The sequence below is a fragment of the Somniosus microcephalus genome, chromosome 29, assembly GCF_052327205.1.
Source record: "Somniosus microcephalus isolate GS21.2 chromosome 29, FLI_Smic_1.0, whole genome shotgun sequence".
Taxonomy (NCBI): domain Eukaryota; kingdom Metazoa; phylum Chordata; class Chondrichthyes; order Squaliformes; family Somniosidae; genus Somniosus; species Somniosus microcephalus.
The window spans coordinates 11300441-11324634 of NC_141015.1; the positions used below are offsets into that span (position 1 = coordinate 11300441).

Below are 24194 nucleotides of genomic sequence, written 5' to 3' on the forward strand. Positions count from 1 at the left end.
CCCCCCCCCCCCCCCCCCCCCCGCCGACCCACCTTCCGAAATCCGAAATTCTCCGAAAACTGAAACACGGCTGGTCCCGAGGTTTTCGGATAAAGGATAGTCTACCTGTATCAGTAATGGTGACCGTGAAACTACCGGATTGTCGTAATGTCCTTTAGGGAAGGAATTCTGCCGTCCTTACTAACCACCACCTTCGCAAGGGCAACTAGGGATGGGCAATACATGCTGGCCTTGCCTAAGACGCCCACATCCCAGGAAGGAATAAATTAAAAAAAAAAAAACTAGTTAACCTGCCTGCCTCTTAATTGGCACTTTCCCTTAATGTAGGTAGGAGATGTAAAGGTCTACCAGGAGAAAGTAATTCCTCTGTGGGTTTTCTATTTATTGTTTGCAAGGATGCCTGTGCGAAATCTCTCTTTGGGCCACATTCCCACTTCAGGCACTCAGTACCGGTTCCAAGCACTCCCAGCACAGGTAGAACTGTGCGTTGGATGCAGTGTAAATCTCCGTCTACTCTGCTCCAATAACTTGCTGTGGGGAAACCGCCGAAGAACCATCCCTCGTGCCACCAGTCTGGCAGTTTCCATTTCCTGCACCCGTCATCCTGTCCCTGAGTGGCACTGCCAATTAGTGCTGGATTAGTGGCCCATGTCTAGGAACTGGACTGAGAGATTAGGGACAGTTTTGTGCTGTGGCCTCATGCCCATGCCACTAGAACTGTCCAGACCCATTATATGTGGGCAGTATATAGCCAGCAGCATGAATGGACTTTAATGGGTCATGGACTCTGTATACTGGTGTTGGTGCATTAGGTTCGGTCGGATTGTGTAGGTCTCTAAATGAGTTGCCTTTGTTCTTTAAACTGTCATGTTTATTACTGTGCTAATGTTGCCTTCGTCCACTGTCAACATCGGACGATGTGCAAGAGATGAAAATTGTGCGTCCCCGTAGCCTCCAGGACGTGAATCCTGAGAGACGCACCAAACACAGCCTTCATTTTGTTGGCCACCCAGTGTGTCCAAGAGGCACTATACAGCGCTCAAAAACTGGGAGAGCTGCACTCAAAGGCCGGGAGGCTCCACTGTCCAAACCGACGAGCTAAAAGCTGGCTGTGGTGACCTTCGCCCATTGAGAATAGTGAAATGGTGTAGCTGTGTCTAAAGTTGTTTACTAACACTCACTTATTCTAACACTTGTGTCTGTTCTGTTGCTCTGCACGCTTACCAGTGGATTTTAAAGGTGGGAATGGCCACGGCATTTCAACTACTTCAATTAATAGTACAGCAGTTAACTCTAGTAATACGCTAGGTAATAAATGTAAACATAAGAAGCCCCTGTCGGCAGCAAAAGCCTGCATTTCCGAAATCCTTCCCTCAAAATTCAAACCCAAACTACTTGTCGAGAGCGTTCGTACCCAGGATAGAGAGGGCAACAGCCCCGCTCCGCAGAAAGCCCAGAGCTGTGAGAACCTCCTGAGTGTCAACTGCCTGCTCGCCAGCAAGAGAGTGGTGATGAAAGAGACTGGGCGAAGTGTCGAGTCTCTCCTGCTGAAAGAGGAAAGGGAGCCTGCCCTTTGTTTGAGAGGCGACCAGAGTCTGCAGGAGTCGGCCACCATCCCCAGGAGATGTCCACTTCCAAGTGGCTCCGTTGACAACATGACCGAGTTTACCAAACTGTACCAAAATATGCACCAGCTCAACCAATCGCGGCCCCAGGGACAGGGAGCCCTGCCCACCTCCATTGTGAGAGACATGGCGTTTCAGTTTGAATGCAGTCCGAAAGTCCAGTGTGAGCAGAATTCAGGCCAAGCAGGGTCGGACAATGTCCCAGAGTATTCGGTGTCCTCCAGAGTCAATGAGTTTGAGCAGATAATCCAGAGGTCCCGATCAATGCCTGCGCTGGATGTGACCAGTGGCTCAACACCATGCAAGAGCCCGGTGCCATCTCTCTGCAAGCCTTTCCTACAGTCGGCACACTCGGCCGAATCTGTCCTGGAGCTCCCGCCACGCCAGTATGAGAAGCCCGAGGCCGACATTCGAATAACCATCCGTAGTGCTTCAACCTCTGGCAGCGATGTGGAAGATGTGACGTCGGAGCTCAGCGAAGTCGTGGCCACTGAGTTGCCGTCCCCTCGCGCTGACGTTGAGCTCGACTGCCTATCCACGGTGTCAGCCGACAGCTCTACCAGTAGTGGCCGGCCTTCGAGCACACGCAGAGCAAACCAGTGCAAAGGAGCCTGTCCCGCCTCCTACACCCGCTTCACTACCATCCGCAGGCACGAGAGGCAGACTGCAGCCGCCTTGGACTCCAGGCTGGCCGCACAAGATCTCCCAGCCTCTCTCTCCCGAAATCTCTACCTCCTGAGCCCAAGGCCATTCCGACTGAAAAAGCCCTTTCTGCACCGGCTGAGAAACCCTTTAACCCACGTGGACTCAGCCAGCCAGACCGAGGTAGAGCACAAGAGAGGAAGCTTGCTTGATAACCCTGTCGCGCAGGGACCGTTGCCCAGTAACAGGCCGTCCCTCCCCAAGCGCACAACGTCCTTTCACGTCGTGGAAACGCTGAGCCACTCGGCTGCAACTGGACCGTGCCAAGATAACGGCATCTTGCAGCCTGACCTCCCCGAGGGCTCTGCTAATGGGAATCTTGTTTCTTTATCTGTACTCGATGGGGTCGACCCAAACAACAATCGGCACAATGAACTTGGGATGTACCCTAAAGGTGGACTTTCCAGTAATTCACTGGCACTTTGTCTGTTGAGACTATCTCGCTGTGTTTCTCCTCCCCCGCCACCTCCCCCCCCACACTTGTGCCCTTTGTTTCTGTAATCGGTGACATTGCAGTTCTCATTCTAGTCTGTCCTTTCCCTATCTGTTTGACATTTCACTGTAAGCATTGGCGAATCGGTTATTGGCTGCCTCTTAGACAGTTTGCTCAGAGTATCTACAGAAGGGCCTTGTCCCTAGGTCGCATATTGTGAGTGTAGAAAGACCCCGGAGTGAACCTTTGTGCGAGTGCACGTGAAGCTCTTGGTTCAGGTGCTTGTGAGGAATGCGCACTACGCAGCTTTATTCCTAGACAAAGCGCTGAAGAGGTGGGCCTCCTTTGGTACCGTTCCTCGAGGCAGGCATATACACACAGGCACATACATAGATACAGAATCACTCACTCGCCCTCACACACATTGGGGCTGATTTGAACTCAAACGCAGTGGGAAGTGCCCGACTCACTCATTTGAATCACCGGTTCCCGTTGGGCGGTGCGGGTTAAATTCAGTCCCATTCACACTCGTGACACACAACACGTATATAAACTTACAGACACAATGGCACACTCCCATACACCATTGGAGTTCAGCATCTGACAGTCCGCTTGCCTCAAAGTCAGCAAGTATTTATTTATTGTTGGTTTTAGGGTTGACAACAACAGCTTGCATTTATACAGCGCGTTTAACATCGTAAAACATCCCAAGGCGCTGCACAGGAGCGATTATCAAACAACATTTGACACCGAGCCACATAAGGAGATATTGGGACAGGTGAGCAAAAGCTGGGTCACAGAGAGAGGTTTTAAGCAGAGGCAGAAAGGTTTAGGGAGGGAATTCCAGAGCTTAGGCAAAAATGGCTGAAGGAGCAGCCGCCAGTGGTGGGGGCGAAGGAAATCGGGGGTGTCCAAGAGACCGGAATTGGAGGAGCGCAGAGATCTCGGAGGGTTGTGGGGCTGAAGGAGATTACAGAGATAGGGAGGAGACGAGGCCATGGAGGGATTTGAAGACAAGGATGAGAATTTTAAAATTGAGGCGTTACCAGACCTGTCTTCACTGACTATTCTACTCTATTCCCATCTGCTGCATTTTCTTAGGGGGGTCTCATTTCAATCTGGGTCCTGTGATGTACACAGACCTGAACTTTTAGGTTCAAATGAGTGGTGAGCTGTGTAGGCGAGGGGTGTGGGTGAGGGTGACGGTGTAGGCGAGGGAGTTGGCGAGGGTGAGGGAGTTGGCGAGGGTGAGGGAGTTGGCGAGGGTGAGGGAGTTGGCGAGGGGTGAGGGAGGGGGTGAGGGTGTTGGCGAGGGGTGAGGGTGTTGGCGTGGGTGAGGGAGTTGGCGAGGGGTGAGGGAGTTGGCGAGGGTGAGGGAGTTGGCGAGGGGTGAGGGAGGGGGTGAGGGTGTTGGCGAGGGGTGAGGGTGTTGGCGAGGGGTGAGGGTGTTGGCGAGGGGTGAGGGAGTTGGCGAGGGTGTTGGTGAGAGAGTTGGCGAGGGGTGAGGGAGTTGGCGAGGGTGAGGGAGTTGGCGAGGGTGTTGAGAGAGTTGGCGAGGGTGAGGGAGTAGATGAGGGAGTTGGCGAGTGTGGGTGAGGGCGAGGGTGTTGGCGAGGGGGAGGGTGTTGGCGAGGGGTGTGGGAGTTGGCGAGTGTGAGGGTGAGGGTGTGGGAGGTGGGCGAGGGAGTTGGCGAGGGGTGTGGGTGTTGGCGACGGTGTGGGTGAGGGTGAGGGTGTTGGCGAGGGGTGTGGGAGTTGGCGAGTGTGAGGGTGTTGGTGAGGGTGTGGGAGGTTGGCGAGGGGTGTGGGTGTTGGCGACGGTGAGGGTGAGTGCTGTAGGCCAGCGCCTGACGACGTTGTACCCCCTCTGCTGCGCCACAGGTAGACCTGCGGCGTTGGGCCCTGCAGCAATTTAACGAATAAAGATGGGGTCTGGGGTGAGGCGGAGGAGACACTGCCGGTGTCTTGTTCAAGTGCATCGCAGTGAGTCAGCACTGTCAGGAAAGGAAGGCGAGGGGGTTGCGGGGAGGAGGGGGAGATTGGTTGTGAAAGTATCTAAGGCCACAGATGATTGTTAAAATGATACCTGTGACATCCAAGTTAGTAGTGAGATCAGGGCATAACCGTGTGTAAACTGGAGAGGAATTTTCTGTGGAATGATTCCTGACTTAGCTCTCAAACGGTTGCAGTCTTTCAGTCAGTGTTGCCCCATCAGTCTTCGCGCTCCAACCTGCTCTAATAATATTTAATTGCAATTAGTAGACTACTATAAACTTTTCTGAGGCTTTATTTGATAATCTGTTCGCAACAGGGTTAAGTTTACGGGCACACCTTTAAAAGTTTCCTATCTCTTAAACTTAAACCGTATCCTTTTGTCGGTGATGTGGGTGGATTAACCTTACTTTGTGTTGTCTTCAAGTAGAGTCAGACTCTCCGAGGCTGTCCGCTCCAATCGAGCGCATGGAGACCCCTGAGGAAATCTGCCGTCGTCGTCACGAGGACAAGGAGGTGGGTCCCTGACCGATCTACCTTCAGGTCAAAGGTCAATTGAGTGTTGCCAAAAAAAATAACAAACCGTAATTCTTCAAAGAATGATTCTTACTCCTTTTAAAGTGGTACTGTCGTTGTGGTGATGTGTTTGGGGAGGGAGGGTCTGGAGACAGTAAAGCTGAACGTTATTTCCATCTCAATTCATATTGTGTGTTTGCAAACAGGGGTTAAGCAATCAATCTTTCTGTTCCGCTCGACAGCCTTTTAAAGCAGTTTATAACAGCTCCGCACCGTGTTTATTGACTTGCTTTTGTTTTAAACGGGTTTGTAACGTGCAACAAAAAAAAAAGTGGTTGTTCGCAGGTGATGGGACTCGCACAGATTCACTGAGTCATGAGATACTGAATCTCCCCCGTGACTCCCTGCCAGAGGCATCTGGTTCTCTGTCGCAATCTGAATGTGGTGACCACGATAGCGGATTAGTTTGTAACTCCCGTGGTTCCGTGAGAGCTGACCACTACTGATGTGTCACAGTAAGCAGGTGCTGATCGCATTCTGTATTTACTGCTGGGATCCAGCCACTCGACAGATTCAAAACTCTTAGAATCATAGAATGGTTACAGCACGGAAGAAGGCCATTTGGCCCGTCGAGCCCGTGTCGACTCTCAGCTTGTCCCACTAATTAATAGTCCCTCTTAATTCAAATAGTGCTTACCTACTTTGACTCTGCACTACATCTTTGAGAATTGTGTTCACTAAACATATTTCATCCATAAATGATGATCCTGAATAAACACAGGACATATTGTGAGGCACATCTCGAACTGGGACTGCCATTTCAGTGGCCCAGTTTAAATGGAATGTAATCATACAGAATGATACAGCACAGAAGGATGCCATTCGGTCCATCGTGCCTGCTCTTTGAAAGAGCTCTCCAATTAGTCCCACTCCTCTGCTCTTTCCCCATAGCCCTGCAAATTTTCTCCCCTTCAACAGGAAACTCTTTTATCCGGCACTAACGGGACCGGCGTGGTGCCGGTTAATCAAAAAGTCCGGATTACAGAGAGGTATACTCACCTTGTACGAGAGCCCCGTAGACGGCCACAGGTGCAGGAGCCCCGGTTACACGGCCACAGATCCAGGACCCCCGGTTACACGGCCAGTAATATATAGTAAAACTTACCTGAACCTACTCCTGAATTTTGCCGGTTAAGAGCGGTGCGGGTTAAAAGAGAAACTTTCTGGTATCCGGCACTGACGGGACCGAGCTGGTGCCGTACCATCAAAACTGCCGTAGAAACCAGCGCTAATGTTAAAACATACGGAGCTTCTGAGCTCCATGTGAATCAACAAACCCTGTTGCTTAGCAACAGCTTCAAAGCAGTCGGCCGCAGCTTAAAAGCGTCTCTGTAGCTAAGCAACAGCTTCAGCTAGACCTTGCAGAGCCTGACTGGGAAAAAAAAAGCAACGAGAAGTAAAAAAACTTATAGGAAACGGCTCCTGAATTTTGCCGGCAGATAGAGCTTTCCGGACATTTGACCTCCGGTTAAACAAAAGTTTCCTGTATATCCAATTCAGTTTTGAAAGTTATTATTGAAAATCTGCTTCCACCGCCCTTTCAGTCAGAGCATTCCAGATCACAACCACTCGCTGCATAAAAATTCCTCGTCTTCCCCTCTGGTTCTTTTGCCAGTAATCTTAAATCTGTGTCCTCTGGTTACTGCCTCTCCTGCCAGTGGGAATCGTTTCTCCTTATCTACATGATTTTGAACACCTCTATTAAATCTCACCTTAACGAGAAGAACCCCAGCTTCTCCGGTCTGTCTCCGTGCCCAAGAGAGGGTGGAGACAATATCGGGCAGCTTTGATACCTTTGTTAAATCTTTATTAGAGTTTGTATCTGAAGTGGATGCTGGATTTTTTAAACTGGGACTCTGCATGAAAATGGTTTGTTAAACTGGTTTGGGTTGGACAAGATCTGACCGCTGCAGCGAGTTTCAAACAATTCATGTGCTTATGTTATTTCTTTACAAACATGAAAGGTTTACCAACCTGTTTTTTATTCATAGATCGTGCCCACTTAAGTTAAGAACCTAACATTAAAATAGTACTTTAAACAGGGCAAACATTAAATACAGTCTATTCCTGTTAATTTGAAGTTTCTTAATTTGAATTATCTGTTAATTTAAAATGAAGTCACATAAAAGAAAGGATAGAGGAATGGAATTGAAAAGTAGGGAAGTTCTGCTAAACCTGTATCGAACCTTGGTTAGACCACACTTGGAGTACTTCGTACAGTTCTGGTCACCATATTATAAAAAGGATATAGAGGCACTGGAGAGGGTGCAGAGAAGATTTACAAGGATGACACCAGAACTGCGAGGGTAAACATATCAGGAAAGGATGAACAGGCTGGGTCTCTTTTCTCTTGAAAAGAGAAGGCTGAGGGGTGACCTAATAGAGGTCTTTAAAATCATGAAAGGTTTTGATAGAGTGGATAGAGAGAGAATGTTTCCACTTGTGGGGAAGAGCAAAACAAGAGGCCATCAATAATAGATAGTTACCAAGAAATCAAATGGGGAATTCAGAAGAGACTTCCTTACCCAGGGAGTGTGGAACTCGCTGCCACAGGGAGTGGTTGAAGTGAATAGTATAGATACATTTAAAGGAAAGCTGGATAAGCACGAGGGAGAAGGGAATAGTGGTTCTTTTTATTAAATTCATTCATGGGATGTGGTTGTCGCTGGCAAGGCCAGCATTTATTGCCCATCCCTAATTGCCCTTGAGAAGGTGGTGGTAAGCCGCCGCCTTGGTCCGCTGCAGTCCGTGTGGTGAAAGTACACTCACAGTGACTTTGTCGTAGTGGTTTGGTGGCTTGCTGGGCCATTTCAGAGGGCAGTTAAGAGTCAACCACATTGCTGTGGGACTGGAGTCACATATAGGCCAGACCGGGTAAGGGCGGCAGATTTCCTTCCTTAAAGGCCGTTGGTGAACCAGATGGGTTTTTACGACAATCTGGCACGTTCTCACTGGAGAAGAGAAGTTTGAGAGGTGATGTGATTGCTGTTTTTAGGATTCTAAAGGGATTAGATAATGGAGACCGTGATAAGCTGTTTCACCGTGTCTAGAACAGCAGAACCAGAGGACATGGCCTGCACTTCAAAGCTAATCTGTGGAAACAATATTTCAGCGAGCGTCTGGAACAGGCTCCCTGGGGAGACGGTGGAAGCAGTTCGTGTTGATTCATTCAAATGCAAAGTAGAGAGATTTATTTTGGAAAATATTTTTTTGGGATCCAGTATCTGAGTAATTTGAGACAGGACGTGTGGTGAGTGTAGCATTGGGAGGAACAGGTGACTGTGGACCTCTGGTCCCCAAAGCTCTCCACCTCTGGGGGTTTCCTCGCCTCATGTCAGGGTCTGTTGTAGACTCATTGATGGAGATTGATCGCTGTGATCGGTCAACAACTCCATTATCGTTGTAACATGGGACTACCGGGATGGTAGAAGGCGAGCTAGATGGGCCTTGGTCTTTCTTCATATAGCAATTCCTATGTAGTGGATGATTGGCATTTTTTCCCAAACAAAAAATGACTTTGAACTAATAGGAGTGGACTGTAAGGGTCACATTAAAATGTTGAGCTCTACACCCACCTCACTGCACCATAACTGCATGCCATTGCCGTAAGCTGTGTGTTAAATGTGCTGGAGTTTGCCTATCGGTGAAAGTATCGAGCTGATCTTCACAGCTTTTTATTTGGAGGTTAATCACCGATGTCTTGCTCGCTGCCTCTCTCTCTCCTGCGGTCAGAGGAGGGGGCTACACTTTAAATCTGGGTGACTTGTAAGGTCCCTGGCTCTGTGGGAGTGTCGTCCTGTCTGTGCTGTGTTTTGATATAAATTTCTGTCATTCCTGTTTGCACCAGATTCTGTTCTCATTACGTGAGTCTTTCAATTCTAATTCTCACTCCCTGCATTAAAGCAGAAGGGAATAGGGACTCTTGTCAATCTGAATATGGAAGTGGGTGAAACAGAAACGAGCATTCGAAGAGATTCATTGGTCTCATCTGTATACCTCATGTTGCACATAACTTTTATTAAAGCCAGATTCTAAGCATCTGCGCTATCACGACTTGTGTTTGAACATTTTTTTGACAAGAAAAATTGGCTTTTTTTTCTCTTTCAAATAAGCATAAGCAGATCTTTTTATGATCCCATTTTGTACGATTTTCTAACAGAGACTGTTAGAAGAGCAGAGACGACTTAGACGGGAACAAGAGGAAGCTGACATTGCAGCCAGGAGGCACACGGGCATCGCTCTTACACATCACCAGTTTATCACTAATGAGAGATTTGGGGATCTCCTTGACATAGACGAGGCAGCAAAGAGGAGATCTGGGTCAGAGGTCGGTTCCACTCACCTCAGTGCATAACTTGACCCAAAGCAGTACATGCCTCCTTCCCTACGCTGTGCTGTTCAATGTTTAGCTTTCTCTGGAGTACAAGCACTAACCCTGCAATAGAAGCCTAACTGTGAAGGAGTGTGGCCAAATGCTTCATGGTCAGCCATTTTAGCATGATTTAAAACCCTCTCACTACTCACCCTTGCTGCTGAACTTTGTGTGTGTGTGTGTCGTCCTGCGCTTTTCAAACCCCTGCTCCCACAATGATCCCATCTTTTGATGTTCTTGATTGAAATGTCTGTTGAATATTTATCTTTGCATCTTACTAACCCCATCACTTCCTTTGGGCATTTTGTGTTTGTGAGAGCTGGTCAGCGGAGGATGCCATTCCAACGGGTCTTACAAGGTCAAAGCATTCCCTTAAAATGCACGGTAGTTTGGAAACGGTGCAATTCGCAACCAAATCCATCAGGATACGAGTCTGCTTTTTTCTCCCACTACCTTCCTTCCCTTTCTCGTCTGAGCTCGGGTGAGGACACAGTTCCACGGCTGCCCGTTGGTTTCCAGTACCTCACCTGGGCGTGAGCCTAGACAGCTGAGCGTCAGACGGCATTGCGCGGTCAAGCCGCAAGGATGGCCGGCTGGTGATCAGGAGCACGCTGATTTCACCTTCCCGGCCCAGTGGTACTGAGAACAGTTGTGGCAGCTAAGTGCTGCAGCAGAGACTGGGGATTGAATCTCGGCCATCCTGATCTGTGCGGGACAGTGCAGTGCACTGCTGGGCGAGAGGCATCAACCCAGCCATTTGGTGGGGAGGGGTTAGTAATTCATAGCTGTGATATTCTGTATGGAGGCAGTCATATGACTTCAGTGACATAACCTGTGGTCGGTGGCTGCACCCTCAGTCTGTCCGCTTCAGGGCAACTTACAAAAATGAATGAAGAGCAAATCCGTCTGTCCGATGGCATCCTTTGTCGGACATCGCCCAAAGAATCACTTTTTGAGTCTGTAAGACTTCTTGGTCAAAGGGAAATCCCGCTGCTTAACTGGTTTGTGAGCTTGTCCGCTATACTGTTAAAGGCATCAAAACTGAGCCACACAGACCAGCAGGTCCCGGGTCCTGTTCCCTGGTGGAAGGGCAGTAGTTTGGCAATTGTCTCAGCCCCTCGCTCCTGGGCTTCCTGCTCCTGATCACTGCCAACATTCACTATCTGCGCCGGCGAAATCGTACCCAGGCAATTGCCAGCTCCTCGGGGAGAGAGAGAGAGTGAAAGCGGAATTGGTTTAAAAAAAAGTCACTCCCAGTGAGGATGGGTTGGTGGTCCTCACTCCCAGTGAGGATGGGTTGGTGGTCCTCACTCCCAGTGAGGTTGGGCTGGTGGTCTTCACTCCCAGTGAGGTTGGGCTGGTGGTCCTCACTCCCAGTGAGGATGGGTTGGTGGTCCTCACTCCCAGTGAGGTTGGGTTGGTGGTCCTCACTCCCAGTGAGGTTGGGTTGGTGGTCCTCACTCCCAGTGAGGTTGGGCTGGTGGTCTTCACTCCCAGTGAGGTTGGATTGGTGGTCTTCCCTCCCAGTGAGGTTTGGGTTGGTGGTCTTCACTCCCAGTGAGGTTGGGTTGGTGGTCTTCACTCCCAGTGAGGTTGGGTTGGTGGTCCTCACTCCCAGTGAGGATGGGTTGGTGGTCTTCACTCCCAGTGAGGTTGGGCTGGTGGTCCTCACTCCCAGTGAGGTTGGGTTGGTGGTCCACACTCCCAGTGAGGTTGGGTTGGTGGTCCTCACTCCCAGTTGGTGGTCCTCACTCCCAGTGAGGTTGGGCTGGTGGTCTTCACTCCCAGTGAGGTTGGGTTGGTGGTCCTCACTCCCAGTGAGGTTGGGCTGGTGGTTCTCACTCCCAGTGAGGTTGGGTTGGTGGTCCTCACTCCCAGTGAGGATGGGTTGGTGGTCCTCACTCCCAGTGAGGTAGGGTTGGTGGTCCTCACTCCCAGTGAGGTTGGGCTGGTGGTCCTCACTCCCAGTGAGGTAGGGTTGGTGGTCCTCACTCCCAGTGAGGATGGGTTGGTGGTCCTCACTCCCAGTGAGGATGGGTTGGTGGTCCTCACTCCCAGTGAGGGTTGGGTTGGTGGTCCTCACTCCCAGTGAGGTTGGGCTGGTGGTCCTCACTCCCAGTGAGGTTTGGGCTGGTGGTCCTCACTCCAACTTCCCTTCAGTTTGATTAAGCTCTTGGTAAAAAGAAGTCCAACCATTGAGTGCGATGTTTCCCATCGTAACCACACGATGGTGCTGCCAAAACACACCGCCTTTTGGAATAATTAATTCTGCTTCAATGTTTAAGACAATACCCAGAGCTCACGACATTCATTTATACACTTATTAACATGTTATATAATATTTATTCTTCTTCCTTTTGAAGCTACTGCTTTGTCTCAATTTGCATTTTTTTCCCATAATTTCCCATTCATTTGTGTAGAAATGTGAATGGTCTATAAAATGGCCGCAGGAATATGTTGACAGGATAATGACACAGAGGCAAAGTACTTAAGGTTCTTCATTTTCAGTTATTACTGATTTTTCACCAGAAATTGGCTGATTTGCACAATTCCCTGAAACTTCTCAATTTTTGGAGTCTTTGAGGTTTGGTTCTGTGCTTCAATCATGCCCCACGTAGAGACTCCACTGATTCCATTGTGTGTTATCTCATCTCCCCCTCCAGTAAACCATCGGACATTATAGCTATATAACCAGAAAGGGACTGCCAATACCTCCCAAGTTGATAGATTCACTGGCCTGTGTGGTACTGGGTAGCAAGGTCCCATCTCCAGTTCCATGGACAGTGCTGAGTTAGCTGATCTTAGCCAAGGGAGCAGGTGGGGTTTGACAATTGGTCTCCTTGTTTCTGGGTTTGAGAGGGTTCCTGCTTTTAACCGCTCTCCAGCGACCTCTGCAGGAGCGTGAGTGTGTACGTATATGTTTTTGCGTGCATGCATGTGTGTGCGTGTGTACGCACATGAGTGTGAGTGAGTGCGTGCACGTGTGCCTGTATGCACATGTGTGCACATGAGTGAGTTGTACATGCATGTGTGTGCTCACATGCATGCATAGACCAGAGGTCAAGACAAGATTAGACTTGCTGTGAAGCCCCCCTTGGCCGAGTATCCTGCTGCCAATCATGGCCCAGGCCCACGCATGAAGCAATGCCCGGGTGCTGCCAGGACCTGTGGACCTGGCCCCCCCCCCCCCGCAAGATATGGAACAGTCCAGGAGGGCGCTTGGTTGGTACAGTGGGGGGGGTGGAAATGGCCAAATGTGGAGCTGTTTAATTGAGAATTTTTGTGACATTGATTTTATTCTTAAATTAAAAACCGAAAGGTTTCCTGGGAAATAATTTTGGAAAAAACAAAATGTGGCACAAAGGCCCGTGTGTACATAGGGATCGAGGGCTGCTACTCTCCCCACATTGACACTGCTAGACTGTTAAAACATTACTCTGTGACAAACTGCGCCATGCCCACATCACTTGTCGTGGAGAGGCTGGCCCCGATTGTGATTGATTTGATTTGATTTTTTTGCACAGAATCTCTCAATAAAGTTGCCCCCTTGCACCAGCTGCTCACTGGCGCAATGAAGCAGCTTTCTCTCCTCACCCTTTGGCCGACCTGTTGGTCTCCCCCAATCTCACCGTGCCCTTCTTCCACTTGCCCATCCGTGAAGCACCTTGCGACGTTTCTCATATGTTGAATACGTTAGCGGGCTGACGGGGTGGATGCTGAGAGGCTGTTTCCCCCCTGGCTGGAGGGTCTAGAACTGGGGGGCCACAGTCTCAAGATAAGGGGTCGGCCATTTAGGACTGCGATGAGGTGAAATTTCTTCACTCGGAGGGCGGTGAATCTTTGGAATTCTCTGCCCCAGAGGGCTGTGGAGGCTCAGTCGTTGAGTATATTCAAGGCTGAGATCGATAGATTTTTAGACTCTAGGGGAATCGAGGGATATGGAGATCGGGCGGGAAGGTGGAGTTGAGGTCGATGATCAGCCATGATCTCATTGAATGGCAGAGCAGACTCGAAGGGCCATATGGCCGACTCCTGCTCCTATTTCTCATGTTCTTAAATGTTGTGGGAACTATAAATCCAATCCTAAACTGTGATAGAATAGAAACAAACACTGGGAATCTGGACTAAAAGCCTAAAATTCTGACGACGCAATTTCTCAGCGGGCGAAGGAGCGAAGCAGATTTAAGCTTCAGGTGAAACATTCCATTAGAATCTTAAGTACCTCGTGCTGGTCAAGGTCACTATTAACCTGGTCAACAAGTCGTCGCGATATCACACTGGAATGCTGGTATCGCAGCGAGCGTGTGGCTTTATTCTGTGCTGTGATGCGAGCTTTGTCATTTATGCAGTTGATTTGAAATCCATTCCGCTAACTGTTTCAGTTACTGCGCTGCAACCCGCTGCCTTGCTCGAAAGATGCACAAGGTTTTAAAAACTGCGCTGAGCGATGGTTGTATCGTTAACCCACGCAACGTGTCTCCCTTTACAGATGTTGCCAGCCAGAGCCAAGTTCGACTTTAAGGCACAGTCTCTGAAGTGAGTTCAAAGAAACGCAGTCCATTTAACCTCCGATTACAACTGCGATGCAAACTTTCAGGTGCTGGGGGAATGCAGCACTTTCCATTAATCAAGTACTCGCTCCCAGGTCAGGTACAGCATGCGAAACAAAGCTTCCTCCACTCAGTCCCACTCCAGGAAGTGTGCCTTTCCCCCCCCCTAATTCCCTCGGTGAGTGATTACTAATTTAATGCCAAATTCAAGGGGTACCTTTTGTAAAGATGAGAAATTCAATCAAGATTTTCCAAGCCCTTGCAGCCAGAGCCATCTGCCGGAAGAGAATTTTGACTCGTGAACTAGCTGGATTTGAACCCGGGTCCCAGAGATGCAAGGGTACCGAGTAACCCGCACACCCCTCTGCCCCACGCACTGCCCAGATCTTTCACAGCAGAGCTATGCACCGTACTTGTTACAATGACATCAGTCACACGCAATACGATGATGCGTTTGCGAATCAGCCATCCCCTCCATTTTTTTTCTGTGAAACCATAACTCGTTTAGCTTAAAATCCCTGGTACTCGGATCATCTTTGTAGCTCAAATCTACCTCCTCTCGGCAAGAACATCGTCCCATCGGTGGACTGTCTCCAACATTTTACACAGCAAAATCACAACCTCTTTTCACCTCTGCTCCTGCTCGCCACTTATTTCCTTTATTTTAATTTACTGTAGCTAAAAAATATGGAGTTGATTTACACCTATACCCATAAACCTCTTTCCTGATCCAAGTCATTTATTAATGACAGCAGGGATCCCAGACCAGCCCCCTGTCGAACCCCATTCAGAGCCTCTTCCCAGCCTCAATAGTTCCCATTTTAAGACTTCCCTTTGTTCGCAGCCCAATTATCTGTCCAGGATCCCATGCTTCATTACTCCTTACTGAATCGGAATCATGCCAAAGCCTTTGTGAAAACCCATGTGCCGACCAGCTGGGGTTCCCCACTCAGTGTGGGATTGAATTTTCCAATTGCGTCACTCCAGGCAATGGCGCCTGGCCCACTGGGACCACATGGTGGGAAAGTAGGGGCCTTCTCCCTGCCGTTTTCAGCACAGACCAGGGATCGAACCACTCTGCTTCCAGGCCTGTGTGGCTCATTATTAGACCAGGAGGGGCATCACCCATTGAGCCGCAAAATGGCGCCACTCTCAAATGCTTTTTTTTTTAGCTATTGTAAGAGATTTCTGCTTTCAAATCACCATAGAATTGGCTCTTTGTACTTCTGCAAATGGCCCGCGAGGCACTAACTGTAGTCTTGTTGGACCTAGGGAGCTGCCATTCCAGAAGGGAGATATTGTCTACATCTACAGACAGATAGATCAGAACTGGTACGAAGGGGAGCACCATGGAAGAGTTGGCATCTTTCCCAGATCGTACATCGAGGTAACGCATCTCCGCGCTCTGAGAGTAGACTGTGTGAGCGTTGGGGCCTCCGTTGGCCGCTATTGAGCTTTGATTTCCTCGTTGCAGCTGCTTCCCCCGACGGAACGGGCTCAACCCAAAAAGGCGCCGCCCCTTCAGGTGCTGGAATACGGAGAGGCTGTGGCCCGCTTCAACTTTAACGGCGACACTCACGTGGAAATGTCTTTCAGGAAGGTAGGATGCTTGGTACAGTCAGGTTTCTTTGAAGCCTATGAGTCGTTACATTCTGAAGGCTGCACCGGAGCGGGAGGGTCGTTAGCGATGGGGAACGAAGCACCTTCCGTTTTGGGTGCCCAGTCAGTTCCTCCCAAGTCAAGGGACAGCTCTGGTTCGACGCAGAGTAAAGCTCCACCTACTCTGTCCCCATGATTTGCCCAACCTCAGAGAATCACCCCCTACTTGCACCACTGTGATATTATTCTATTTCTCGCACCTGCCAGCCTGTGGCCTCAAAGTGAGATTGTCAACCGGTGCCAAATTAAGGGTAGCTTAATCCTGGGCGCCCATGCCCACTTGAAAATATTTTTTTTTTTTAATTCATTCTTGAGATGTGGGCGTCACTAGCAGGGTCGGCATTTATTGCCCATCCCTAATAGCCCTTGAGAAGGTGCTGGTGAGCTGCCTTGAACTGCTGCAGTCACAATCACAGAATCTACAGTGCAGATAGAGGCCATTTCGGCCCATCGAGCCTGCACCGACACACATCCCACCCTATCCCTGTAACCCCATGTATTTAATCCCCTAACACTAAGGGTCAATTTATCATAGCCAAACCAACCTAACCTGCACATCTTTGGACTGTGGGAGGAAACCGGAGCACCCGGAGGAAACCCACGCAGACACAGGGAGAATGTCTGTGTGGAGTTTGCACAGTCGCCCGAGGCCAGATTTGAACCCGGGTCCCTGGCGCTGTGAGGCAACAGTGCTAACCACTACGTGTGGTGAAGGTGCTCCCACAGTGCTGTTAGGGAGGGGGTTCCAGGATTTTGACCCAGCGATGATGAAGGAATGGCCGATATACTTCTAAGTCAGGATGGTGTGTGACTTGGAAGGGAACTTGGAGGTGGCGGTGTTCCCATGCAGCTGCTGCCCTTGTCCTTCTAGGTGGAAGAGGTCGCGGATTTGGGAGGTGCTGCCGAAGAAACCTTGGCGAGTTGCTGCAGTGCATCGTGTAGATGGTGCACACTGCAGCCATGGCACTTGTCCAAACTCACTGTGTAAAGGTCCCCCTTTGAGAGTATCTCTGATAAATACCAACATTAAGAATGAAAAGTCAAGATAATTCCTGTCAGATACCATTGTCGTGCTACAACTCCGGGTACAATAGGATAGTGGTTATGTCACTGGACTAGTAATCCAAAGGCCTGGACTAATAATCCAGAGACGCGAGTTCAAATCCCACCACGGCAGCTGGGGAATTTAAATTCAGTTAATTAAATAAATCTGGAATAAAAAGCTAGCATTAGTAATGGTAGCCATGAAACTACCATGATTGTCGTAAAATCCCACCTGGTTCACTAATGCCCTTTAGGGAAGGAAGTCTACCTTCCTTACCCGGTCTGGCCTATATGTGACTCTAGAACCACAGCAATGTGTTGACTCTTAACTGCCCTCTGAAATGGCCCAGCAAGCCATTCAGTTGTATTCAAGTAAGTGGCTCACCACCTTCTGTGAATGTGGTGTATTTGGACTTTCAGAAGGCTTTCGATAAGGTCCCGCATAAGAGCTTAGCGTGTAAAGTTAAGGCACATGGGATTGGGGGCAAGGTACTGACTTGGATAGAGAACTGGTTGACAGACAGGAAGCAAAGAGTTGGAATAAATGGGTCTTTTTCCGAGTGGCAGGCAGTGACTAGTGGGGTACCGCAGGGATCGCTCCTAGGACCCCAGCTATTCACAATATATATTAATGATCTAGACGAGGGAACTAGATGTAATATCTCCAAGTTTGCAGACGACACAAAGCTGGGTGGGCGTGTGTGCTGTGAGGAGGATGCCGAGAAACTCCAGTATGATTTGGACAGGTTGGGTGATTGGGCAGAAGCATGGCAGATGCAGTATAATGTGGATAAATGTGAGGTTATCTACTTTGGTGGCAAAAACAGGAAAGCAGATTATTATCTAAATGGCAATAGATTGGGAAAAGGGGAAGTGCAACGAGACCTGGGTGTCCTTGTGCACCAGTCGCTGAAGGTAAGCATGCAGGTGCAGCAGGCGGTTAAGAAGGCAAATGGTATGTTGGCCTTCGTAGCGAGAGGGTTCGAGTACAGGAACAAGTATGTCTTGCTGCAGTTGTACAGGGCCTTGGTGAGACCACATCTTGAGTATTGTGTGCAGTTTTGGTCACCTTACCTGAGGAAGGATGTTCTTGCCATGGAAAGAGTTCAGCGAAGATTCACCAGACTGATACCTGGGATGGCAGGAATGACGTATGAGGAGAGATTGGGTCGATTGGGCTTATACTCGCTGGAGTTTAGAAGAATGAGAGGGGATCTCATTGAAACTTATAAAATTCTAACAGGACTAGACAGACTAGATGCAGGAAGGATGTTCCCGATGGCCGGGGAGTCCAGAACCAGGGGTCACAGTCTAAGGATAAGGGGTAAGTCATTTAGGACTGAGATGAGGAGGAATTTCTTCCCCCAGAGAGTGGTGAACCTGTGGAATTCTCTGCCACACAGGGCAGTTGAGGCCAATTCATTAAATATATTCAAGAAGGAGTTAGATATATTTCTTAAGGCTAAAGGGATCAAGGGATATGGGGAGAAGGCAGGGACAGGGTACTGAATTTGGATGATCAGCCATGATCGCATTGAATGGCGGAGCAGGCTCGAGGGGCCGAATGGCCTACTCCTGCTCCTATCTTCTATGTTTCTCGAGGGCAATTAGGGATGGGCAATAAATGTTGGCCTTGCCGGCAATGTCCACATCCTATGAATGAATTTTAAAAAAAGCTTTGGAGGGATATGAAATACTGTTGTAATGTAAGAAATGCAGCAGCCAATTTGTACATGGCACGGCCCCACAAACAGTAACGTGCTAACATAGAAACATAGAAGATAGGAGCAGGAGTAGGCCATTCGGCCCTTTGAGCCTGCTCCGCCATTCAACGAGATCATGGCTGATCATCCAACCCTAGCACCCGGTCCCTACACCGACAGCCATCCCACCCAAGCCCTATCCCCGTAACCCCGCGTATTTAATCCCCCCTAACACTAAGGGTCAATTTTTTATCATGGCCAATCAACCTAACCCGCACATCTTTGGACTGTGGGAGGAAACCGGAGCAAACCCACACAAGCACGGGGAGAATGTGCAAACTCCACACAGACAGTTGCCCGAGGCCGGATTTGAACCTGGGTCCCTGGCGCTGTGAGGCAACAGTGCTAACCACTATGCCACCGTGCTGCCAGATAATCTGTTTTTAGATGTTGGTTGAGGAATAAATATTGGCCAGGACACTGGGGAGAACTCCCCTCCTCCTCTTCGAATAGTGCCATGGGATCCTTTACGTTTACCTGAGAGAGCAGACGGGGCCTCGGTTTAACGTCTCATCTGGAAGACGGCATCTCCGACAGTGCAGCGCTCCCTCAGCACTGCACTGGGAGTGTCCGCCTGGATTTTGTGCTCAAGTCTCTGGAGTGGGACTTGAACCCACAACCTTCTGACTCAGAGGCGAGGGTGCTGCCCACTGAGCCACGGGTAACTCTGCGGAAGATGGCGGCGGGTCGGCTGCTTGTTTTACACCCCGCCCGGTTTCCTTTCCACCAGGCAGCCGACCCACTACCGAATGTTTTCCGCCAAATCCGCAAGTTAAAATCGTCCTTGAATTGGCAATCTCGCGGGTCACAGGGTGGCTGGGGCGGGAAACTGGCGAATGTCCCACTGGCGCAGTATTGAGAGCTCGGAACGAGGTTGGGACTGAGGCACGGTGTTGGGGCAGAGTGAAGGGAACTTTACTCTTCGTCGGACCGTGCTGTACCTGACCTGGAAGGGCTTGATGTGTGCCAGGAATGGAGAGTATTCCATTTCTCAGCAATAAGAACAACATTCACGGCAAAATGACATTTTAAAAACATTACGCTGAATGTCTGTCAGATTGGAAATGTTTTTATGAAGTTAGCAAAGAATCTTTATGCTATAATTGTGGAACTCGCTCCCACGAGGAGTGGTTGAGGTGAGCAGCATGGATGCATTAAAGGGGATGTGAGAAGCACATGAGATGGAAAGGAATAGAAGGATATGGCGATGGGATGAGGTAGGGTGGGAGGAGTTTCGTGTGGAGCATACAAGACCAGGGGGGAGAAATTGAGTATAGCCCCGTTTGGGACGCCAGCCTCGCCAGGGCACTAAAAGTAGCGCCCCGTAAACATTCGCGCCCGCCCACCGGAAATTGAGTGGTTGCGCCCCAAAGGGAAGCGCGGCGCTACTGGAGGTGCCCCGCATCCCTCTTGGGGCGCTGCGACTGAATATCGTGGCGCAACGTGCCGTCGCGCTGCGGTATTGCAGGCCTCCCTCCCCTTCTTAAAGGGGAGGGGCCTTGTGCAGCGCAATCTGGGCCCCTGAGGATCGGGAGTGCAGGCAAAAGAGCCCGGCACCGAAGAGAAGCGCCGGGCTCTTGGAGCGCAGCCGGCACTCCGTGGGGTGGGGTGGTTCAGGGGGACGGGAGCGCAGGCAGGTGCTGGCAGGCGGCCAACAACAAAAATGGCCGCCCCGCACCTCGCCTTTAATTTGCGCCTCCCCGGCCGCAGGTAGGCCCCCCTGAACCGGTCGGACATAGCGTCCGGCGGTAAATCAGGGGGCGCTGCCAAATATCGCGGCCGGGGCGCTGCGCACACCGATGACTGCAGCGGTGCAGCGCTAACGGCTAGCGCCACCGCTAATGTCCCGCGGAATTTAGCGGGAGGCGTGGGCCGTGCCGCGCCCGGGCGCCAGTTGGCTTGCGACCCACTTAGCGCTCTCTCAAGGCGCTAACGGGTGGTGCAACCTACTGAATTTCTCCCCCCAAGCGCTGTAAATTCTAATCTAATTCTATGTAATAATCGGCCTCCCTTCCTTCTCTGCAGGGCGAACGAATCACTCTCGTACGAAGAGTTGATGAAAACTGGTACGAGGGCAAAATCTCGGGCACAAGCCGCCAGGGCATCTTTCCTGTCACATACGTGGAGGTGATTAAAAGACCCAGGGTGAAGAATGCGGTTGACTATCCCGATCCTCCTGGGTCTTATTCTTCAAATCGTAGCTCAACAAGTTCCCCACAGGTACTCGTCTTCTCTGAATGAGCTTTGAGCACCATCTACCTCCAGATGTTTGTATTGCATCCAGTCTCATCAATGGCCCAACTGTCCCTTCTTCATTCAATCTTATTGCCCAAAAGTTATTTATCTTTCCACGGAGGGCCTAAACCCTCAGATCGCCCCCTCCCCATCCCTCCCGTTTTTGACCCCACCCCCTCCTTTGCATGTCTATTTTTTGGGTAACAGGCACCGTTGCCCATGAGAGACAGGATGCCATTTTTTACTGGCAATGCTGTGCTTTGATTGGCTAACGCAAGGTTGGGCACCGCCGACCCACTAACCGGACCAGCCTCTGCCCAGCAGCGAGAAGCCTTGCTGCCCAGTGCCCAGCTTGGATTGGAGACTGAGGGGATTCAACCCACAGCACACTGAACCGTGGCTCCTGTACTTGTAACCTTCTCTATTTCCCGTTGCTGACTGGGAATCCCTCGATTCCTGCTGGAAGGTGTCCCTGTGGAAGTCGGCTGTGATGCCCCTCATGGCCAAGCAGTCTGATGACACCCACTGTCCAGGCTGACACACGACGAATGACCACTTGGGCAAGGTATTGGAGGGCTGTCGATGTTTATGGATTGGGAGCACCTTCAGGACAGGAGGTTCTGGGAGCAAAGTTGCTACATAAAGTAGATGTGTTTCAAGCTGTGACAGGTGGATGAACAATGACGCTTTCATATCTGTAATTAAAAACCTTTTAATATTCCATCTCTATTCCTTTAAAATGCTGTGTTCAAACTCCTACCAGCTTCCTGGTCCTGAATGCTATTTTTGTTAGTTTCCAGCTATCTTATTTTTCTTTGCCTGTTTGTCATTGTTTAATTACCTTTTTGTTTACCTCTTCTCTCTCTCTATCTAGTTGCTCATTTCTTCCTTTTCTCTTTTGTTTGAAGTTCTCTGGTAATTCTGCTCGCCCTACGCCATCTCCTCCTCCTCCTCCATCTCACTATCGCAGAGTGCTCTCTCCTGATGTGCAAGCTGTCACTTCCGACTGGATCACACTGACTATGGGAGTGTCCCCGAGCCACACTCCTCATACGACTCCTCCATTGCCTCCTCTTCCCGAAGGCTTCTACTCCGACGGAAACTACCTTAGCACCTCGATGGCGACCAGCCCTTCACTAACGGTCAGCCCTGCTCTCCGTAAAGTATCTGGCGATTCTACACCCTGCTCTAATACCTCACCCTTGCCACCACCTCGATCACAGCATTCTGCACGAAGTGTCACTTTTAGCACTCCTGTCAGTGAGGAACGCATCAAATTCACGCAATCTCCCACCATTAGTTATTACAGCTTGTCCCCTCGAATAGCCTCCCCCCCTTCACTCGGTTCAAGCCCAGTGAACAGGACCGATAATTTCACTGCAGCGAGGAGCGGGAGATACGAGGGCGATGCGGTGGATCCTTTGACTATCCCGGTACAGAGTCAAGGTGGTCTCGCCAGCAAGGCGCCTGACCTGGTCAGGTGCAGGAGCCCGAAAGAGCGAAAGTGCCCCGCAGGTACTGGGCAGTGTGAACTGTCCAGGGAGCTCCTGAGGATTGTGCAGGGAGATAGCACGCAAGAAATGGAAGGCAGCTCCAACAGGAAACCAGCAGAACCAACAGAGAAGGTACCTGCTGCATGGTGGTGTGTCTATAAACTAGTTCTTCCAGCTTATCCTTAGTAGCAAACATAGAGGATTGTGTGGCAACACACCATATTGTAACCCACTTCCTAATATTGAAAGCTGCAGTTCTAAGTTGAACTTCACGTTACCAACTGCAGCAAGCTACAGGAAACTTTTGATTAACCAGCCCCTAAATGACCGGAAATGTCGGTTAACCGGCAAAATTCAGGAGTCGGTTCAGGTAACTTTTATTACTTTTTTTTACTCCATTTGTTGCTGTGCAAGGGTGTGGCTGCAGCTGTTGCTAAGCTACAGAGACACTTGCAACTTGTGCCGATTGTTCTGAAGACAGGGTTTGTTGCTTTATACGGAGCTCTGAGCTCCGTATCTTTTACTATAGCGTTCGGTTATCCGGAATTGTTGATGAACCGGCACCATGTCGGTCCCGTCCGTGCCGGATACCAGAAAGTTTCCTGTACTCTGAAGAATAGAGTAATAACAACAGAAAATGCTGGAAAAACTCAGCAGGCCAGGCAACATCCATGGAGAGAGAAATAGAGTCAACGTTTCGAGTCAAACTCTTTGTCAAGAGTTTGACTTGAAACGTTGACTCTATTTCTCTCTCCACGGATGTTGCCTGGCCTGCTGAGTTTTTCCAGCATTTTCTGTTGTTATTTCGGATTTCCAGCATCCACAGTATTTTGCTATCGTACTGAAGAATAGAGTTACTGGTTTTCCATTGACTCTATTTGTTCTTCCGCCCCCCCCACCGCCACCCCTTCCCTTCTAAGAACCCAGAGTGAGAAAGTAGGCCTTCCTCTAGTTCTCCATCTGTCCCTCCTTCAGCACCAACTTCATTGGTCCACCCTGGTCTCTCTCACCAATCCCCACCACCCAGGTCTAGAGAAAGGGTCAGCAGGACCTGAGATCTGGAGCAACTAAAGCCGGCCTGACATTAGGACCAGTGACCGTAGTGTTTCACTGGAGGCACTCCTTAAGGACAGGAGAGCCATTCACCTAGCACAGTGTCGCTTGACATTGATCCCTCTGCTAGGGTCGCGAACTCTGGTTGGACCTAGTCCTGGAGGTTGCATCACATGGCCTCTCACCTCCAGCCGCCCCGCCCACTCAGACAGCCTTTTTCTCCATCTCCAATATTGCTGTAACTAATATACAAAAGTGTTCAAAGAAAATGGGGAAAAAACCCATTGATTTGAAAGCCCCTGTGAGGTTTCTCCCCGGGTGTTGCTCCCGGCAGTGTCCCAGAGATTGATCTTCAATTCCTGGAGACTCCAGGGCAACCCTGGAGGGTTGGCAGCAGTCGAGCCTGCCAGGGAGGTGCACGTGGTGCTGTGTGGACTGTGCTGGCGCTGTAACTTTGTGGTGTGGCGAATGAGTAAATAACAACAGTCTTCACCGACTGCCGTCCGTATTGGACATCTGTGGGAGAGCAGGCTTCCTGCTGGTTTTAGTCGCAATCCATGATCTCCGGCCCTCCTCCGCCTAAAATGACTTGTTGGCTTTCACCTTCAAAAAGGCTGTTTTTTGTTTTGCACTCCAACTAACGTGTGGTCTCATTGCCTCTCTGGAGATGTGTGGGGGAATGTATCTTGTCTCTTAA

General features: G+C 49.9%; 2 protein-coding genes across 51 annotated transcripts in view; both read left to right on the forward strand.

Annotated features, from left to right (window-relative positions):
* The window catches only part of LOC147098469 (sorbin and SH3 domain-containing protein 1-like), a 356822-nt gene that overhangs the window by 322468 nt on the left and 10160 nt on the right, over positions 1–24194 (forward strand). For 42 of the 50 annotated variants that reach the window (XM_085970173.1, XM_085970194.1, XM_085970168.1 and 39 more), the window contains 7 exons: positions 5180–5268; positions 9488–9655; positions 14190–14236; positions 15523–15637; positions 15725–15850; positions 20742–20936; positions 21860–22576. In XM_085970173.1, coding sequence (XP_085826299.1) covers positions 5180–5268; positions 9488–9655; positions 14190–14236; positions 15523–15637; positions 15725–15850; positions 20742–20936; positions 21860–22576 — 1457 coding nt within the window. The remainder of the gene's footprint in view (positions 1–5179; positions 5269–9487; positions 9656–14189; positions 14237–15522; positions 15638–15724; positions 15851–20741; positions 20937–21859; positions 22577–24194) is intronic. The other 8 variants (XM_085970207.1, XM_085970208.1, XM_085970212.1 and 5 more) reach the window with 5 other exon arrangements.
* Positions 1191–3408, forward strand: LOC147098471 (sorbin and SH3 domain-containing protein 1-like; the record flags this gene model as incomplete). The annotated part of the gene is made up of 1 exon (XM_085969957.1): positions 1191–3408. A coding segment is annotated over one exon (1638 nt), but the record flags the coding sequence as incomplete, so codon positions are not given.